The 22,396-nt window shown below is 38.2% G+C and overlaps 1 protein-coding gene across 4 annotated transcripts in view; it reads right to left on the reverse strand.

Moving 5' to 3' along the window:
• septin10 (septin 10) overlaps window positions 1-22,396 on the reverse strand; it is a 57,138-nt gene that overhangs the window by 23,068 nt on the left and 11,674 nt on the right. For 2 of the 4 annotated variants that reach the window (XM_073043584.1, XM_073043585.1), the window contains exons 2-4: window positions 18,079-18,193; window positions 14,337-14,532; window positions 9,768-9,954 (exon numbers count right to left, since the gene is read on the reverse strand). In XM_073043584.1, coding sequence (XP_072899685.1) covers window positions 9,768-9,954; window positions 14,337-14,532; window positions 18,079-18,193 — 498 coding nt within the window. Of the gene's footprint in view, window positions 1-9,767; window positions 9,955-14,336; window positions 14,533-18,078; window positions 18,194-19,466; window positions 19,486-22,396 lie in introns of those variants that run through there. The other 2 variants (XM_073043587.1, XM_073043586.1) reach the window with 2 other exon arrangements.

The following is a 22,396-nucleotide window of genomic DNA, read 5'->3' on the forward strand; positions in this document are numbered from 1 at the left end:
ATTGACGGCAACATCTTGAAACTGCACTAGTTTGACTCCTGGTCCAAGAAATTTGTCATGAGGAGGTGTAGTAGACAAGCCCAAAATGATTTTGTTACAATTCTTACAGAGCTTAACAAAAGTTGTTAAAGGCAAGATATCTCCCCAAGTAAGGAGATCTAGAATCAGAAGTAACTGTCACAAAGTGGTTGGTGAAGGAAGACTACAATGAAAAACTTCTTCAAACAAATATAAGTAAATATCTAAAATTCTTTATGGTGTACTCTGGAGGCTCAATCACCAAGTGTACTCCATCCAAAAATCAACAGGATTGTGAATATTAAGGAAATTAAGGGAAAACTGAAGTAGATCAGTAGTGATCATACTGAATAGTGAAGATGACACTTGGGCTGAATGGAGTAAACATGCTTCTATATTTTTAATGGAAAATTACAACAGGGAAGCATGATTCCTAAAGAAAAAAAATTCCATTTACCTCAAGGTGTATGTAAAGCTAATGTATCCACTACCAACCGGTTATACAATCAATCTAATCATGCAAAACTACTTTCGCAATGCGTACTATAACTAAGAGCTTGAAAACACATGCTGAGAGCTTACTGTTCAGCAAATTAACCTTTTTACTTTAAATGTTTGTTCTAAAGAAATGAAAATTATATCCACAGGTTTTTATCATTAATTGGACAGATAAAAAAATCATTGTAACCAAGCAAATTAAAAATAAATAAACTTCAACATTTTTGCTAACATATCTTTAGTAACCTTAAATAAATTAAAGCAACTAACATTAAACTAATTAGTATTCTGGGAAATGTGCATATGTAACAAATTTCATGAAATCATAACTAATATTCAAAATGTGTATTAAATGAACAAAATAATCAATCTGAAGAAGATAGCATTACTGATGTATAACAGTTTGTTCACTTTCCAAAAGGTTCAAATTTAACTGATTCGGCAGAATATTATGGGATGAATGGCCTATCCCTGTGCTGTATTGTTCAATAATTCAGTTACTATGTTTGATTCAAGCAGATCAATTGTGTCAATGCAAATTATGAAATAGCTAGTGTGCTCCCATGCAAACAGCATTTTTGAAATTTTAGGAACACCAGAACAAGCATACATTATTTATTTCTATTTTGCCAGTTAGATAACGGATAGCGTATAACATTGTTCCAACTCCACACACATTGCTATTGCGTGTGTGTGTGCACAAAAAGTGTGAACTGAAATCAATTCTGTATTTATTTACTTCACTCCCACCCCACATAAATTCTGTAAATGTTTTATTCTGTATCACAAAATTGGTGATGATCTGTAAATCCTATAAAGGTGAATTTCTATTACCTAAACTTCTCTGACGTGGAGCTATTGATACTCTATAAATCCAAGTAAGTACACATTTCAAACACTGGTCTGAAATTTGTATTGGCAAACTAAAGCAACTCTAGGCCCATTTATTATTGTAGCTGCAACTTCCAAATAATTTTCAATTCACTGGTACTTTCATACCAAGATCGTATTGTATTCAACTCCCATTTGTACCTTAACAATTTAACTTCTGTGCATTTTCATTCAATGTATCTAGTAGTTTTAATCATCAGGACAAAGAATGGAATTCAGGGGTAAAGCTAAAACTTAGTACAGTCGTCTTTTAAAAAAAATAGTGAAAGATAACATTTCAAGTAAAAGGCTGGAGCAACAGGAGCAACTTCATTATCATTGGAACTTTTTAATACTTTACTAATATACACAAAACAGCAAAGCTTACTAACTACAATATTGCCTCAGGATCACGTGTAGTGTCTTTACTAACCATGCTCTTTTTCAGCATCCAAGTAAGAATATTTCAAGATGCAACTTAAAAACAATAGAAATAAAATGGGGAGGGAGCTATAGAAAGTGCTGGGCACAGCCTAGTACGTCACAGGCAAAGCCCTCCCGAACACTGAGTCCATTTACAGTGCACGCCGTCACAAGACAAGCTGCATCTATCAAAGATCCCCACCATCCTGGCCATGCCCTCTCTTGTTCCTACCATCAGGCGGGAGACACAGAAGTCTGCTTTTACTACCTACATACTCTTTAAAATGTAGTTTCTCTGTATTATTTTTATTTTCACAGTCGGCCTTCTTTTGCACATTGGTGCTGCCAGCCTTTGCCCAGGTTTTATTGTAAAATCTTATTACATTTCCTTTTTCCTGCAAATGCCTGCAAGAATGTATTTCTTCATGCCCAACAAGAATGCAGTAACTCGCCTCGATGACGATCGTCCAGTAGCACCTGCATCCACTGTGATGAATTGTTTTGAGATTGGTGATGAAATATATCAACTCATGCCTGAGAAGTGACTTAGATCCACTCCAATTTGCCTACCTGAGCAACTGGTCCACAGCAGATGCCATCACATTGGATCTTCACTGAACACTGGAACATCCGCATACAAAAGGATGGTCTTTATCAACTACAACTTGGCATTCAATACCATCATCCCCTCAAAACTCTTGGCCTCAATACCTCCTTGTGCAATTGGCTCCTCTATTTCTTCACTTGCAGACCCCAGTCAGTTCAGATTGGCAACTAAATTTCCTCTACAATCTCCCATCAGCACAGGCGCACCACAAGGCTGTGTGCTTAGTCCCCTGCTCTGTTTGCTTGACACTTATGACTGTGTGGCTAAGCACCGCTCCAATGCCGTATTCAAGTTTGCCAATGACACCACTGTCATAGGCTGAATCTCAAGAATTGAATTGACTTTATTTCTTACATGCTTCACATACATGGAGAAAAATCTTTATGTTACGTCTCCATCTAAACATGCCATGTGCAATCATTGTAATTTATACAATAATTGGAAGTCAATGTAATATAGAGTACGCGCAAATCAATCTGATGGCCTGGTAGAAGAAGCTGTCCTGATTTTTATATATTTTTTATATGCTGTGGTTCCACTTCCTGGATGGTAGCAGTTGTAATAGATTGTGGTTGGGATGACTTGAGTCTCCAATGATCCTTTTTACACACCTTTCCTTGAAAATGTCCTGAATCATGGGAAGTTCACAACTACAGATGCGCTAGGCTGTCCGCACCACTCTCTGCAGAGTCTTGCGATTAAGGGAGGTACAGTTCCCATACCAGGCAGTGATGCAGCCAGTCAGGATGCTCTCAATTGTCCCCCTGCAGAAAGTTCTTAGGATTTGAGGGCTTATACCAAACTTCCTCAACCATCTGAGGTGAAAGAGGCGCTGTTGTGCCTTCTTCACCACACAGCTGGTGTGTACAGACCATGTGAGATCCTCGGTGATGTAGATGCTGAGGAACTTAAAGCTGTTCACCCTCTCAACCCCAGATCCATTGATGTCAATAGGGGTTAGCCTGTCTCCATTCCTCCTGTAATCCACAACCAGCTCCTTTGTTTTTGCGACATCGAGGGAGAGGTTGTTTTCTTGATACCACTGTATCAGAGAGATGGCTTCTTTCCTATAGACCAGCTCATTATTTTTTGGACAAGGCCAATCAATGTAAACAAATCTAATTAGCAGACTGGAGCTGTGGGCAGCGATACAGTCATGGGCATACAGGGAGTAAAGGAGGGGACTCAGTACTCAGCCCTGAGGGGCTCCTGTATTATGAGTCAGAGGGTTGGAGGTGAGGGAGCCCATTCTTACAACCTGCTGGCAATCTGACAGGAACTCCAGGATCAAGCTACACAAGGCAGGGTCAAGACCAAGATCTCTGAGCTTCTTGTCAAGGCTGGATGAAACTATGCTACTGAATGCTGAACTGTAGTCCAAGAACAGCATTCTCACATAAGCATCCTTCTTCTCCAGATGTGCAAGGACGGCGTGTAGAGCTGTGGCTACTGCGTCATCTGTCAATCTGTTGTGTCGGAAGACGAAATGTAAGGGGGTGCAGTTTGGGTGGTAGCAAGCTGTAGAAGTAATCCTTGATCAGCCTCTCAAAACATTTGCTTATTATTGAGGGGTGTGCAAATAGGATGCCAGTCATTCAGGCATGTTACCTTGGTCTTCAAGGTACTGTTGAATTAGCATATAGGAGCGGAGAGTGAAAATCCGGCCGAGTGGTGCCAGAACAACAACCTCTTACTCAATGTCAGCAAAACCAAGCAGCTGATTGTTGACTTCAAGAGGAGGAAACCAGAGGTCCATGAGCCAGTTTTCATTGGAGGATCAGAGGTGGAGAGGGTCAGCAACTTTAATTCCCACTGTGTTATCGTTTCGAGGATCTGCCCTGGGCCAAGCACGCAAGTGCGATTATGAAGAAACCACTGCAGTACCTTTACTTCCTTAATAGTCTGGAATGATTCAGCATGACAACTAAATCTGTAACAAACTCCTATAGATGTGTAGTAGGGAACTGGCTGCATCACAGACTGGTATGGAAACACCAACGCCCTTGAGCAGAAAATCCTACAAAAAGTAATGGATACGGCCCAGTCCATCACAGGTAAAGCCCTCCCCACCATAGAGCACATCTACATGCAGCGTTGCCACAGGAAAGTAGCATCCATCATCAGGGACCCCCACCACCCAGGTTATGCTGTTTTCTCACTGCTGCGATCAGGAAGATGGTACAGGAAGCTCAGGACTCACACCACTGGGTTCAGGAACAGTTATTACCTCTCAATCCGGCTCTTGGACCAAAAGGGATAACTACACTTAACTTCACTTGCCCCATCATTGAAATATTCCCTCAACCTATGAACTCATTTTCAAGGACTCATCATCTCATGTTCTCGATATTTATTGCTTACTTGTTTATTAATTATTATTTTTTATTTCTTTTTGTATTTGCACAGTTTGTTGTCTTTTGTACACTAGTTGAACAGCCAAACTGATGTGGTCTTTCATTAATTCTATTATGGGTTCATTGAGTAAGATCACAATCAAATGAATCTCAGGGTTGTATATGATGGCATATATGTACTTCGATAATAAATTTACTTTGAACTTTAAGACAATGTATCTCAAGGTAATATATGATAACATATACTTACTTCGATAAGACTTACTTTGAACTTTGATAAAACAAGCAACAGCATTTGCTATTTGGCCACTGTGGAATCATTTCATGTATGTGTACTCAGATGTGAAGGACAGGCCATCATATGAGAAAAAATGTTTCCTCATAACTGCTCCAAGTGGCTAGACTCAGCATAATATGGATTTCAATCATCAGGCAATAATGATTTAATGCCAGTATTGTAGCTAAATTGGAGCAAGCAGCTAATGATCTCAGGTACTCCACAAATCTGAACAGTTTTTAAAGATCCAGTCCGGACGCCCTACTGCAATTTATAAGCGTTTGTTTTTGAAGGATTACTAATTATTATTAACTAACTTCTGTTAGTTTATCTTATCACTGTACAAAGATCTGCTGCTAAATTAAAACAAAAGAGTTAATGATTTCTGAAAGCAGATTAAAGCGGAGGTATGTCAAATGAAGGACTTCTGTCTTCTCAAAGTTGAGCAACATACAGCATGGAAACAAGTCATTCAGCCCAACTCTTCCATGCTGACAGCAATCGTTGGAGGGAAGGAAATGACTGAAGGGAAGATTATAACATTTAAAAGATGTATTTATCATTCTTAACCACATCTGCAGTTAATGAAATTTCTGCAATTGCCTCCTGTTCTGTATAGCCACTTCCAAGCCTGCTTCAGTTCCAGAATACTTGCCTGTAACTGCTGGCCTAATATTACAGGTTCCACTTAAAAGATGGCAGAAGCTGTCTTTAACTACATGGAGTTGTTTTAATAGTTATTAGCCACTCAAAACTCAAACCCGCAAACAAGGAAATTACTGTTGGCTACAAACTAATCATTATAATGAGCAACTTAAGCAGATTGGTATACTGAATGCACAATGCAGTCACCATGGGGCAATTCAATTCAGCCCCCTTGCTCCAGTTATATCTGTCAGATTAAAATTTTTATCAATCATCCTTGCAAGAAACATCCATTTTCAATTAACTTTTCTGGTTTATTATATTGTTGGCCCCAGCCAATCTTTGGATAGGAAATTTCTGTGTTGCAATTTGCAAGGACATTCCTGATCTCCACAATGGCTCTCTACTTATAAGCAGATTACAAAGTAGATAGAGTGGATGTCTTCCCAAAAACAATAAAGATTGGTCTGAGGAGGTTCTGCTGAGGGGCAAAATAGTGTTCCAAATCATGTAACACTGGCACCAGTACAGGAGAAGGTGCCATGTCTATTGCAATGGGCTTCACTTGGATAGTCATGCTGGGGCCAGAGTCTTAGAAAATCATAGAGTTATAAACCAAATAGGGGAAAAGGAAAATACCAGAATATTCAATAACTCAAGGAAGTAAGAGAACAAGATAAAGAGGAGGAAACTAACATTATGTGACAGACTTAAGTTAAAAAATTAAAGTATATTGTACAGAGCAAGTCCAGGAGTTTATTAGCCCCTAAAATATGATGCTTAACAGAGCAGTGCATGAAAGGGAATATAACTAGGGCATGTTTGAATGAAACTACAATTATCATGTGAAATTTTAATCTACATATGGATTGCTAAATGCCACTAGTATGCTCTGTCTTTATAATATTAATACCCAATTAGAGTTAAAGGAATTTTTACAAGCTATTTTACAAACAGCTAAAAATCAATTAAGAGTCAGCTCCCACCCCCAAAAAGTCAGGCACTTATATCAAAGTTCAAAGTAAATTTATTATTGAAGTACCTATGTCACCATATACAACCCTGAGATTCCTTTTCTTGACAAAGAAACACAAAAGAATCAATGAAAAACTACACACAAGATGGGCAAACAACCAATGTGCAAAAGACAATAAATTTTGCAAATACCAAAAAAAAACAAATAAAATAATAAAAAAATAAATAGCAAAAAAATATTGAGAGCATGAGATGAAGACTCCTTGAAAAGAAGTCCATAGTTGTGAGAACAGTTCAGTGTTGGGGCAACTGAGGTTATCCTCTCTCAACTAGTGTTTGAATTGACCTTTTACACCATCCCGGCAACATTTTGTCCAATAACCTTATCACCAGTGCAATTACCTAGCTTATCCTTTTCATCTCTTTTTTAAGTATACTACATTAGTAATCCCCCAATACCACCCTTATAGCAAAAGCTAATTAAAAAGTTCCACAGGCTGTGTTTATTTTTTGCTTCTCTAAAAAGACTTGAAAACATTATGCAGGCATGAGAATTTATATGCATTTAAAGATTCCAGGCACTTTAATTATTTCCCCACCTAATGCTTTACTATTCAATATATTTGTCACACCTTGCTACAGGTTGGGTAAGCGTGCCTGATGAGGGTCATCAGTTGGAAAAAAAACAAATGGTAGTCCGCAACGGCACGTTAGTGCAAGGGGCTTTATTTAGAGCCAGGTTAAAAAAAAAGAGCAAAAGCTGCCCAGAAGTTGTGAAGGAAAAAAAAGTATTTACAAACAAATAAAAACAAACAAAAAATTTACAATTATACAGAGGCGTCCTCCACAACACACTTTGTCATTAACTTTCCAATATACCTATTCACTATCAAATCCAACCTCCACACCTCTCAGCAAACACAAACTGAGAGTTTAAGTCTGCCTGCATAGGATGTAGTGTGTCTGCTCCCACTAACCCAGGCATCATTTTAGGATGCCCCAAACTGACCCTCAAGTTTTTTGGGGGCTGTTCTGCTGTCTAGAAACTGATGTAACAGTGTGAGTGAAAATAAATGAAATTGTTTGGGATGCCTGTGGCTAGAATCTTTATTTTTATGAGTTATAAACCAGTAGAGCACATTAACTGAAGGGATTGCTTTGATCAGCTAAGCTAGCGATCATTTTACTGTTGGTATGTGTAAATAGTGAACTCCCAAGAACTACAGAATGGGAGGGCAAGGTGTGTGAACTACTGGGAAAACTAGACTAGGAACAGAACGAGGAGGAATGACTAACCAGGCAAAGGGGTGAGGTCAGTGGAAGAATTAGCATTGCCAACCTGTTCTGTCATAATTTTATATTCATCTTTCATTTTCAGGTTATTGGACACTGGAAAGCCCAAGTCTCTTTGATTACTTATCTAAAATGGTTACCTTTACCAATTAGGATTTTAAAAAACAAAGTCAGATTGGTGTTTCTTTCCACAGCTGAGGAACTTTAATGGTCCAACACAGCTCTCACTCAGCTTGCATTATAAAGGAACAAATGATACAGTCAGAGAAAAAAACTGCTATTCCTAGTTGCTAACACACTGTTTATGTCCATAATCCTTCCAAAGATCACAAAGTACAGGAGTAGTATCAGGCCATTCGGCCCATGGAGTCTGCTCAATCGAGGCTGATTTTTATTTTAGCATCATTCTCCCACCTTCTCCCCACAGCCATTGACCCCCTTACCACATTAACTGCTGTCTTAAATACACCCAATTACTGGGGCTCCACACACCTCTGTGGGAACGAATTTCAGATGCACCACCCTCTGGCTAAACAAATCCCTCTATTCCAAATCTGTGCCCTCAGATTGTAGACTCCAATTAATGCAAACATCCTTCCCAGGTCACTCTATCTAGGCTTTTCAGTAACCTACATTTCAATGGGTTCCCTCTCAACCTCCATTGAGACAACTCCAACAAGAACTCCGTTCATAACAGACCAAGAGACATCAAACATTCTCCACACATTAAGCCTTTTATTCCTGGGAATATTCTTGTGAACCTCCTCTGGGATCCTCTTTAAAGCTGGGATATCCTTCCTTAGATATTGGGCCTAAAATTACTCACATTCCACCAACACCTTAACAAACATCAACAGGAAATCCTAGCTTTTATATTCCAGTCTTCAGGAGCACGGTTCTGACCAGCTGCATCGGAATTACAAGGCAGCTGACCACAAGTTCCTACAAAGGATTGTGAGGAGTGCTGAGAGGATCACCGATCAAAGATGTTTATCTGGAGCACTGCATATGCTTCCATTTGTCCAACAATCTCTTTGAACCTCTATGATCAGGAAGGTGAGCATGAGGACAAGAACTGTTAAGATGGGAAACAGATTCCTCCTCAGGCCGTAAAATCACTGAGCTCCTTGCCACCACCCAGGTCTCATCAGGTATGAAGTGCCAGTGGTGTTATACTGTTTACTTTTTTTAAACTTTTGTATTCAATGCACCTTATTATTTGTTAATTTATTTGCAGTAATATTACTTTATGTGTTGTGTCTGTGAGTTATATGTACTGTGTTGTGCATCTTGGTCCAGAAGAACATTGTTTCATTTGGCAGTATACATGTGTACGGTTGAATGACAATAAACTAAATTTGAACTTGAAATAAATGCTAACATTGCATTTGCTTTCTTTATTACTGATTTGGCCTGCCATTGTAAAACACCAATAATACATCGCACTCAGAATATTGGTGGGGCTGGGCTGGCAGACTTTAGATGTCATTCCCATAATACCCCAACATACATTTAAATAAAATGTTGCACTATATATATATATATATATATATATAAATTTAGCTGTGAACCCAGTAAGCTCAAAGAGAGTACAGGAAACAGGGCCCTGGAGAATCTGAAGGGAACATGGAAATCACCAAAATACATAGTACATGCCCTTTCAGCATGACTTACGAACAGAAAGGATAACAGATGATCAAAGCTCTACTGCATCAAAACTCATGAGGAAACAAGAAAATGAAAACGAAAACAGCAATACATCTAAATTATTTTCAATGTTATTCTTAAAAAAATAAATTTGACCTACCTTGCTATCCAGTTTTTTCATTGTCACCAAATCTAATGACTTAAGGGAATGGCCAGTGGGAGAAATGAAGTAGAGACATGCATGGATTCGGGTATCATGATAATTGTGTAATGAACGTTTAATCTTCAACTCTTCTTGCAAATAAGCTTCAAACTGTGCATCAATGTAGTCAATGATAGGTTTATAGCTAATGAAAATTCAAAAGTAAACATATGAGAAACAAGATATGAATAGAGATTATAAATTATCCATTGCTACTACATGCTCATTAAGCATGTATATTAGATCGATGTTCAAATAGTAATATCGGCAGTTAAATAAACTCTTCATAAAAACATAAATATAGCTAACTATTCAGTATATCAAATAGATGCCAAAGTTCTATTTTCCTCATCAACTCCTGGGAATACCTGGTCTACTCAAAGTGAAGCAATAGCACTGACGTTGGTACTAAAATACTTAAATTTATGGATTTAGAGCATGCAGAATCATGCTGAAATGCTGGAAGGAATACACCATCTCCCAAGCTACCCACTTGCCCATCTCTTTATGTTACTCCTACTCCACCTGTGGCAGAATCTGCTGATTCCACACACACAATTATCAGCCATCTCAGATCCCACAGTACTCAGCAGATATTAGTGATCTTCAGTATTAAGCTAACATTCAAGAATGATTTTCCAGTAACTAAAACCTACACTTTAACTTGTAGTATCCTTGACACTTTTTAAGCTGCATAAAAATTTAGTTAAGCATCAATAAGTAGTTATCAGCTATAGTCTACACAACAAAGAACATAAAAGCTGTCATTTTTATTTGCACTTAAAAGTTTTATCTAAATCAACTTCCTGAAAGACTCAATTAAGAACTTAGTAAAAACCAATTCTACTTAAGCATCTTTCACCTGTAACATAACACAGCTGCTGCCTGGCCACCTGGATAAACAGCTTCTTGTATTTGAATAATGTAAACTGTATTAATAAAAATGTTCACATTGTTTTGAGGATAAAGGAAAAAGGAAATAAAGCAGGCACTAGCAGCCAAACATATGCTTATGTGTGAGGAATTAAGAATTGGGAGCAACAGACAAAATGAATATTGAAGATGGTGTTTTCTGCCTCATCAACATTTCTGGAACATTCAACAGCAATAACATCTGAGAACGGAAGGACAAAAATTGCTAAACAATTATAATATATTCAAATTCATGTGGTCAAGGATTGATAATGGAAAGAAGTAGAAAAACAGTATGAACTAGGTTCACACTGCACAGATGACCCAGAATGCATCATACTTGGATGGAGGCAGCAGAAATCTCCCCAAGTCTTCCTAAAATATTACTGGAAACCATTGTTCTGGTCAGATAAGACAAGTGATGCTTAATAAGGGACAAGCACCCCTTGATCCTGTGGTAGACAAATTTGGTCATCTGACTGAATTTAACATAGAAGAGGGGATGAAGGCAGCATTTCATAAAGCACTACACCAAATACAATCAGAAAATGTAAATGTGTGATTAGAGGGATGCTGGTAACTTGTAAACAATTGACTCTGGTGTAAGGAAAAATATAGGATTTTTGTATGGGGTTTGTATGTGATTAACATGTTGGCAAAATTTTTCTTAGTGTAATGCACATTAGAACAGATCAGACATGACAGACAGAATTTAATGTAAACAACATGATTTGATAAAACAGGTTTTGGAGGTCCAACATGAAGATTTTACATAATATTTTGAAAGGAAACAAGAGTAGAGGGGCCCAATAATAAACCTTTGAAGGTGCTAGGGCAATACAATTATCAGAAGGGACTAGTTGATTTTCTAAATGCAAATAACAAAAACAAATGATTTACTAATATCAGTCTAAACAATAGCTACAAATTAATTGACATAAAGAAAATACAAAAGAGCCATTTTTCCCAATGCCACAAGAGGGCATGATTTTTACAAAAGTTCTACTTGGGGAAAATTAAGATTCCATAAAAGGCAAATGAATGTACTTAAGATAATTAATTTGCAGGATTTGTGGAAACTGAATGGGAGAATTTCAAATAGGTGGCACAACAATCCAAAGGGTACCACAGGATTCTAGGATTTAATTTAGAATATACTGTAGTTTTTGTGGCATGTGGAAATGTTTTCCCCCCAATTAAATAGTTGCAACATTAGTAAAGATAACTGGGCTTATAGAATATATAAATTTTTGCTATACAAGCCTGCTCTATACTTGTTCCCATGCAGAATGAAACCAAGTTCAGTGAAGGAACTACCTTCTGTTAAAAAATACTTCCAAGATGCAAAGCATGAGCACTTGAGATGAACACAGATCATCTATTCATTACACTCAATACAATTTATTTTATATACCATCGATCCTGTCTGACTTGCTGAGCTCCTCCAGCATTTTGTGTTGCTCAAGATTTCCAGCATCCTGCCCCTCCTCCTCCCCTTTATTCCACTTCTTTTGCAGCTCTTTGCCTCTTCTATCGATCCCCTTTCCAGCTTCTTACATCATCCCCCACCCACCTACCCCTTCATCTAGTTTCACCTATCACTTGCCAGCTTTACTTCTTCTTCCTCCCTCCACCTTCTTATTCTGGCCCCTTTCTTTCCAATTCTGATGAAGCGTCTTGGTCCATAACATCAACTGCTTATTCCCTTCCGTAGATGCTGCCTGACTTTCTGAGTTCCTCCAACATTGTGTGCTGTTAAATCAGAATGGAGACTATGTATCAACCTCACAACTTGTAAATGTTACATTTGAGTTTTCTTCATCCATATCACTGAGATGCAGTGGATTCCAGTTCACTGTGACACACAGACCAGTACATTTTGACTCAATTAAGCAACAGCCCCAACTGGCCGAAGTTTTTAATTGAAATAGTAAAAAAAAGTAATAAAAGACAAAGCTTAACAAATTATGTATTTAAATAAAATTCAGAACAAATTAGAGACTACCAATATTACTGCAGTACTATAAAACTGTGTAATAATTCTTAATCCTTATCAATGGACAAATTCATCCACGTCACGTTCCTTTGACTGTAGATGACCAAAATCAGTGCAGACACCTAGTGCAAACTGCTCTCATACAATTCTATCAATGATTACCGTAGATTCCGGACTACAGAGCGCACCTGATTTTTAGCCGCTGGCACTAATTTTAGAAATAAAATCATTTTTTTAAATGTAAAGGCCGCACCGGATTTTAGGCCGCACCGGATTTTCGGCCGCAGGTGTCCCACGTTGTAATATGAGATATTTACACAGAAAGATATTACACGTGAGGATTTTTTTTAACTTTTAATTAAATCCATATGGTAACAAAAACAAATACATATTGCAAATGCTTTTTTTCGAACCGTGCCCGTACGCGGCTACTTTTAAATATACGTTGCGTATACTTCTTTACTGAACAACATTCCAATATCTCCTAACGACTGGTAAAAAATATATATACTGCAGCCTACCAGGAAAAGTTATTGATACCTTTAACTTAAAAGCAGAGTTCGCTCGGATCCAAAGCCGCTCGCGTAATGCCGCTCCCCCCCTCCTTTCCGTTTCATCGCAAACGGCATTTAAAAGCAGATTTCGCTCAGATCCAAAGCCGCTCCGCCGCTCGACCCCCTCCTTTCCGTTTCATCGCAAACGGCATTTTCCCACAAGACGCCGCGAAACCGGGTGTGTCGTCATAGCATCCCGCGATGTAGTACAGAAAACAAATATAGTTTAAACTAAGAGGGTAGGTAGCACAATGCTTCGAGTGTTTTCCATGTTGATGAGGGTGAGTACAAATGACTGATTTACAATAATTTAATTGTGAAAGTGCGCTTGATTTATCGTACAATTTCATTGGACCTCTGTGAACTACTCATCAATTTTATTGGTCTACTGTTACGAGGCAAAATGTTTACGAGGCGGCATGAAAAAAAAATGCATTAGCCGCTCCGGATTATTGGCCGCAAAGTTCAAAGCTGTTCAAAATGTGGGAAAAAAGTAGCGGCTTAAAATCCGGAATCTACGGTACATTCTCCAAATCTTCATTTTCATTGTAACATTCAAAATGATTGTCAAAACCTTCAAATTCTTCATAATTTCTAACTTGAAGTAGTAAAATCATTTAAATTTCACTCCCAGCCGTTAGTAGCATCTCTAAGCCTGAATACTTGAAATTGCAGTGAGCAAACAGTTGATTGTCTTATTGCTTATTTCTCACCAACTATCAGTGACAAAAATCACAGCCTTTTGAACACAAACACATACAACTTTTTAAAAACTTTGCTCAAAGCATGGTGCTGAGATTAACGGCCACACAAGCACACACGACTGACGCTAGTTAGAAACTGTTTGGCTAGTCTCCCGTCCCAATTAAGGAGCCTAGTGTCCCAAGTAAATGAAGGGAATCTTAGCTACTTTCTTGATTAGTTTTTGTTCTTTAAGAGTTGTCCCGAATAAACAGCTGCCCCGATTAACCGGTGGCCCAATTAACCTGAATCCATTATATACTGTTATAAAGTGAATAACTGAAGCCCAAGTAGTGATGCGGCAGCACCACTGTAATCACTTACCTATCTTCTTTGTTTATTTGGTCTCCAAAGCCCACTGAATTTACAATGGTTAGTTTTAAACGAGCAGAGCTCTCCTGTAGTTCGTAAGTCTGGGCCTTCAATTTTACTTGGCTTTCATAATGTGTTGACTGGCTATTCTCAAAGCTAGTGTTGAACAAAGTATCCATAAGGGTTGACTTTCCAATGCCAGTTTCTCCTGAAATTACAAAACAAAGTTATAATACCTGTAATAATAGTGTATAATTAGGTATTTTAGAATATATTGTTAATAGCAAGCCACAAAGGTATATCTTTTTCTTTGAAGGACTTCATATAAATGCAGAACAAGAACTCATTAGTAACACAGACTTCTAATTGAAATAATACCCATTTCCTACTTTTGAGAGAAGTGTTAAAGAGATGACATTGTGTAATTTGCAATATTTAACAAGCTTTTAGAAATGTTGATATAGATTAAAGTATAAACCTGAGAGAACAAATTTCAAATAAATGAAACAAGTCTGGCACTTGTTTCAGAAAAGGGAAAATAAAATTACAGAAAAATCTACTGAGATTTAGCTTTAACTACGGTACAATTCATTCCATAAGATAACTCAATTAATGCTAAGGTAATAAAATTTAAAAAGCTATTCTCCATTTCATTAAAAGTTTGTAATTACATAGAGCTAAATTGGCAATTGACTTTTTTGATTCATCACATATAGACACAGAATTTCAAACTTATGGCCCAACACAACTCCCATTTATGCATCTTGAAATCCAAGAAGCACAATGTAAACATACATAGCATACAAAAGATTTAATCAATTACAAGACCTGACTGGAATACCTCAAGTTTCTCTTTAATCACTCAGCTGCTGCTCTGACTAATCATATCAACCATGTATTTTATCTTTCTGGTACAGTATAAATTAACTTTGTAACATATTTTTCTCAAGTGGCACTAATATTCCCACTCAAAGGTTCATCTTCAGAGATCCTGCCCTTGCAAGTAATTGTCTTCTCTGTCCTGATGCAGAATGTCAACTCAAATGTTGCTTGATTCGCTAAGTTCTTTTTTAGCTGCACGATCCAGCAGTCTTGTGTCTCCAACTATATTTTACCTTCTCTGCAGTTAATAATGGTGGAGTGGAGCTACAGCTCTACCAAAGGAGGTGTAAGGCACTCCTTCCCTCTGCTAGCCTGCCGGTCACACTTGGGCAAGGTGTATCACCTACTAAGCCCCCCCCCCCCCCACCCCACCAACTGATCAGAGTCACATGAAGCCATGGGAGGAGGTGGTGGCTGGTCATATGAGCAGCCGGTGCATGTCACAAGTCCTGGTTATGCAACCACTGATGCCAGGCAGACAATCTGTGAAGTGTATTGGGGGTCACCCATCATATAAAGACACTGCTCAGAAGGCAGTTGCAAAGCACTTCTGTAGAAAAGTTTGCCAGGAGCAATCATGGTCACGGAAAGACCATGATTACCTATGTTGTATGACACAGCACATAAGAATGAGCAAACGCAGTTAATAAAACTTCATTCAAATCTCTAACACTAGATATCCACCTTGAAAAATAAAGCAGAATTTGTGAAGAGATAGAAATATAGCATACAAAAAGAAATCTAGTGCCTGTCAGTTGTAATAACTTTAGAAAATCCTTAATTATCATGCAAACACAAGGATTCATGAGAAGGAAACCATGTCTTACAAAACTATCAGGAATACCTTGAGATTGTGACTAGCGAAAAAAAAGATTATGAATTGTATGGTGTATTTTGATTTTCAAAAGGGCTTCAAAAGGGTGTGATACAAAAGAAAACTGAATAAAATTAGGAGTGTTTGATATGGATTAAGGAACAGCTACCAGAAAAAAAGTGCAAAAGCACCTATGTTATTTTGAGGCAGTAACAAGTGCTGAAACCTGGCTGTTCACTATCCATAGCAATGACGTCGATGACGGGAAGCCAAAATATTGGCAGAGTAAAGAATTGTGAAGAAAACAAAGTCTCTCCAGAGTGATATAAACAGTATAAACAAGTGGTCACAGATATTGGCAGATGGTGTATAATGCTGAAAATGCAAAGTCCTCCACTTTGCTAAAGATCAGTTGTAACATAGGCTTATTACTTAAATGTGACAGATTGAAAGTGTTGGTATTCAGAAGGAAAAAGGATGTCTTAATGAATCACAAAGTTAATAGAAGAGCACAATAAAGTTCAGTTATAATATCTCTAGTGCTTTTAGAGGATGGCAAATGTTTATTGTTTTCCCTTTTACTACCTCAATACACCATTGTAATGAAGTGATCTAAATGGATTGCATGCAAAACAAAGTTTTCCACTGTACCTTGGTACATGTGACTTAAAATCAACTTACCATTATCTTTTGTGTCTTCTAGCCTTTCTACTTAGAATCAATATTTTATCTTAATTCTAGTGACCACAAAACAAAAGTGCTTGAGGGGGTGTGAAGAAAGGAGAGAAAGATGGGGAAAAGGAAACAGCGATTATTCAGCGGAGATGTGAGAAGGAAGGGAAAAAGAATTAGTTAGATAAAGGGACATGCTGACTGCAGGCAAAGAAAAATAATGGAGAAGATAGAGGAAAATAATTCCTTGACCCTGTTACAGTTTTTAATGAGATCAAAATATAAGATCAATATGCCCAATAAGTCATGTGTTGGCACGTGGCCTAGTGGATAAAGGCATCGGTCTAGAGATCTGAAGGTCACGGGTTCGAGCCTCAGCTGAGGCAGTGTGTTGTGTCCTTGAGCAAGGCACTTAACCACACATTGCTCTGTGACGACACCGGTGCCAAGCAGCTTGGGTCCTAGTGAGAATGTGAAAAGGGTAAGGGGTACGTGTAGAGGGGGTGGGCGAGGGGCAAGTGTAGCAAAATATGTAGACAGGACAAGAGAGGTACGTCATTGGAGAAGTATAAGGAGAGGTAGCTAAAATAAGGTGCCAGGCCAGATGTGGAGATCACAAGGAAAAGGGAACCTGCGACCACAAGACAATGTGCTTAGCAAAATATTTTGAGGATACCTATTTCAAGTGTTTTGAAGTGCGTCAGTATTAATTCTAAGTATTACGCTTTAACCTTTGTTAATTCTGAGTATTTTGTATGCTTAGCTATGCAATAGCCAATCAATTGATGAATTTGAATCGGTAACCATATTTGCGAATGTAGTACCCTGCTTTTGGGTACAAGTATGACCTTTGTAAACTGACAAATTGGGAGTTGGCTACCGTACGCCTGAAGTGAGTAAGGGCTGCGAACTCCTCTCTGAATAAAAGCTGCTTCAGAGGTAATTTCGTGTCTCTGGTGTTTTTCCTCAACTGAGCAGGTAACAGTTACAGGTTGACACTAGGACAACATCGGTGGTGTGGAGAGGGGAAGGCTTGCAGCTTAGGCAACTGCCGGTCTCCCATACATCCCTGCCCAGACCTGCGCCCTGGAAACCTTCCAAGGCGCAAATCCATGGTCTCACGAGACTAATGGATGCCTATTGCCCACCTTGCACCATTTTCAAAGAAGCTCTTGATGAAAACTTTGTTGACTCTGCTATGATGGCATTTCAGGCAACAAATCCCAAAGTTCCATTATCTCTCAGTTCAAAAAGTGATTTCTTCATGAACTGCCTCCCCCATTTTTTGCCTACTCTCAAGAAAAGGAATTCTGCAGATACCCGATCAACATTATTGATCACCCTTCAACCAAATTGAACTGGAATACAAAATGATCAAGTACTTACCAACACAAAGAATATTAAAACAAAAACCCTGAGAGGTAGATTTGTTGACTAGCTGATCTGGTAAACTATCAAATCCCACATGGCCTGACAAGGAAAGTGGACGGACGCTTTCACTCTGCAAAAGTGAGAAGTTTTACAGAAAGTCAATTAAAATGTTCTCAGCTTCTATGTGTTTTACTGACATTAACGATGATGAAGTATACTATTTATAATTGGAAACAGATTAAACTTCCCAAAACATTACCTTCAGTATCAAAAAGATTGCTTAAGAAATCATGATTCAGTCCCATGCAAACTGTCTGTAGCTGATTTATGAATGTAATTCCCATCCCCAAATCCTAAAGGACAGCAAATTCTTCTGCCCAACTGCCTCAAACAACTCAAGCAGTAAGTTATGTCTATGTAGTTCTCAATTACAAGGGTCAACAGTTCAATTTAAGAATAATAATATTTAGAAATAGTTTTACAAACATTTATTATTCAAAGGGCGTGGGAGCAAGATAATTTAGGAGGACCCACTACCATCACTAAATTTGCTCAAAGATTGGTGAATGTTCCATTTAAAATCTCTAATCTAATAGGTAATCACAAGAGAAAATATGCAGATGCTGGAAATCCAAGCAACACACACACAAAATGCTGGAGGAACTCAGCAGGCCAGGCAACATCAATGAAAAAGAGTACAATCGATGATTTGGGCCGAGACCCTTTAGCAGTACCAGTGAAGGGTCTCGGCCTGAAACACTGACTATACTTTTTTCCATAGACGCTACCTGGCTTGCTGAGTTCCTCCAGCATTTTGTGAGTCTGGTATTTACTGGACAAGTTAATTATTATTCACAAGTCAACAACACAGAAAGGCTTTCAGCACATTATATCTCCTCACTGTCAATTAAAGCAGTCATTCCCAAACCTGAGGGTGCAAAGAAGATTGATGTGGAATCAGTCATATATTTCCACTTATTTACTATCAATGTCATATTTCGGTCAGAACAGAAATTTCCAGTATTTCAGAAAGTTCCAGGGTCCTGCTCAACAAAGTAGTTAGATACAAAATCTTCCAGGTATACTTACCAACCAGAAGAGTAGTATTTTTAGGGCAGTGTCCTATTGATGTCTTTGGATTCACCAACCCCATTAGAGCATACTATGAATTAGAACAGCTTTTCCCAACCTTTTTTAGCTCAACGCCTCCCTAAATCACCTTCGTACTTGCTGACGCCTGTCTTAGGCACAACACACTTTCCAGTGCCCCGCATAGTATAAAAACATCTACTAGATGCTAACATGAGAAAAATGATTCTCCTTTAAATTTTTATTTGTTTTTACACCTAGCTTGATGGTTGATGATCCTTGAGCTTGACGGTTTTTAGCAAGAGTTGAAATACCTGGTTCACTGCACTGAAGCCTCTTTCAACAAGGTAGGAGGATGGAAATGCAATGAAGAGCAGTTTGGCTCTGCTCCGAAGACCAGGAAACTTCGTAACAGTGTAGCCACATTTTTGAAAAGCATTTCGGTTTCTTCATCAGTCTGAATTTCAATAATTTATTCTTGCAAGCTCCTTTCCTGCTCTTCCACCTTGCAAAGAAATGGGTTAATTACCCAGTATGGAATTTCCAGATCATTCAAATCCCTGAATCGATTCTGAAAATCCTTCTTTAGTAACTGCAAATTACTTTTTATGAAAGACAGTGCCATACTTTCCATACAGGGAAATCATGAGAACATTCTTCTACCAATGTTTTGCTTATACATTTCCAATTTTCCAATAGACATACACAATGCACCTTTTGCCTGGATAAAACAGAAATTCTCACCAGGAGCCCTGCTTGAAAAAATAGCCACTGGCTGAGGTTTTTGGCTGCAAGATATTGACAATAAATTACACAGTGGATTGCAAACAGACTTGGAATTTCTTTTTTCATACATGCCACTAACCCAGCATAGCGACCTGTCATGTACAGTGCTCCATCTGTTGCACAAGGAAATCAAGTGCCTAATTGGAATACTTATCCCCAATATACATTTTGAGATCTGTTGATAATTGTTTTTAACATTTTACAAAAGAGAATTTCTTCATAAGCTTTTCCACTTTTGATAAACCATACATATGCCATTAGCAATGGCCTCGTTGACCCACACAGTTGACTCATCCAGTTGTATCCCAAATTGTTTTTTTTGCAGCTGTGCATAGTTGATACTCAGTATCTTCACTCATTTTGTCAATACAATGAGCTACAGAGTTATTACTCAGAGAAATTGATTTTAAAATACTGATAACATTTTAAAATGTTAAAATTTTATAACAATTTGAGAACAGTGGTGTGCACTTCTGATACAGCTGGCATTATCAATCTTTCACCAACTGTATGATGTTTTCCACACTTTGCTATCATTTTGGAAATGTTATAAGAACCATTGAGACTACTATCAAGGTCATTTTTAGCCTTCTTGACAATTAACTTGAGTGTGCAACGCTTTTCAAATGCTTCTTTCATCTTCTGGAACTGAGTAATACCATAAGTGGCCTTTTCAGGGTGTCTTTTTTGAAAGTGTTCCTGCAAACTTTATGGATTCATGACTTCATTTGACAGTATACTGCAGTACTACAATAAAGACACATGTGGCATCACTGATCTGACAGGAACTGAATAAAACCATACTCCAGGTATGTAACATTGTATAACACACTTTCTGTACTCTGTTTCTTAGCAGGATAAGAATTCATGGCTTCACCATCTTTACACTCAGTGATCTCCATATTTATTGGTTATTTATTATTAATATTTATTTTTCTTTCTGTATTTGCAGTTTGGTGTCTTTTGCACATTGGTTAGGGTGGTTTTTCATTGATGCTATTATGTTTCTTGTGTTTATTTATTGTGAATGCTGACAAGAAAATGAATCTCACAGCGTTGTATATGGTGGCATACATCTACTTTCATAATAAACTTACTTTGAACTATGTAGTTTTAATGTTGAAGCTCTACTCATCTTGTGCGGATGGGATGCATCATTGCTTGATAGGTAACTGTTCTGCCCATGACCACTAGGAAGTGTAGAGACAGGAGCACTTGATGGCTCTGGGCCTGTACTCACTGGATTTCAGAAAGAATGAAGAGACAAAGGCAATACGCTGACGCAATTGTATTTTTAAGCTATATTGACTGTTCTGTTGTATATCTTATAATTTGCACATTCAAAATTGTAACAAATTACAAAATTGTAACATAAAGATTTTTACTCCTCACATATGTGAAGGATGTAAGAAATAAAGTCAATTCATTGAAGCTTATTGAAAGGTGAAAGGCCTTTATAGGATAGATTTGGAGAGGGTATGTGGGGGAGTCCAAGACCAGAGGACACAGCCTTAGAATAGAAGGACATCCATTTAGAACAAATGAGGAATTTCTTTAGCCAGAGAGTGGTGAATTTGTGGAATCTGTTGTCACAGATAGCTGTGAAGGTCAAGTCACTGGATATATTTAAGGTAGAGATTGATAGATTCTTGATTGGTCTGGACGTGAAGAAGGTGGTAGATTAGGGCTGAGAGGGAAATGGATCAGCCATGATAAAATGGCGGAGCAGACTTGATGGGCCAAATGGCCTAGTTCTGCTCTTATCTTGTCTTCGCCATCTGAAATTCTGGCAACAATAATTCTGTCACTGGCAAATTCATAGATTGTGCTTGAGGTGTGCCTTGCCAGACTCATGGGTTCAGAAAGAATATAGCATTGGGCTAAGCATGCATCCTTGCAATGAACCAGTGTCAAACAGGATAAAATCTGTAGATACTGAAAAGAATACAATTGACGTTCCGGGCTTAGACTTTTTAGCAAGACTGTACTCTTTTCCATAGATGCTGTCAGACCTGCTGAGTTCCTTCAGCATTTTGTGTGTGATGCATCAGTGTTGACTGTCAGCAAGAAGATATTTCCGATTTCAACTGACTGTGGTGCCCCGATGAGGAAGTCAAGGATCCAGTTCAAGAGGGAAGAAGAGGCCCGGTTTTGGAATTTGTTGATTAGTCCTGAGGGTGTCCTGGATACTTTGTAGACTAGTACCCAAGATGAAGCTGACTAGATTTACAATCTTCTACAGCTTCTTTCGGTTCATACCAGACAGTGATGCAGCTTGTCAGAATGCTCTCCATGGTGCAACTATAGAAGTTTTTTAGCGCATTTGTTGGCATGCCAAATCACTTCAAACTCCTAACATATACACCAGCATATTGATGTAGTCTTGCCTTCTTTATGACTATGCCAATATGCTGGGACCAGGTTAGATCCTCAGAGATCTTGACACCCAGGAACTTGA

Source organism: Hemitrygon akajei, chromosome 4, assembly GCF_048418815.1.
Source record: "Hemitrygon akajei chromosome 4, sHemAka1.3, whole genome shotgun sequence".
Lineage (NCBI taxonomy): Eukaryota > Metazoa > Chordata > Chondrichthyes > Myliobatiformes > Dasyatidae > Hemitrygon > Hemitrygon akajei.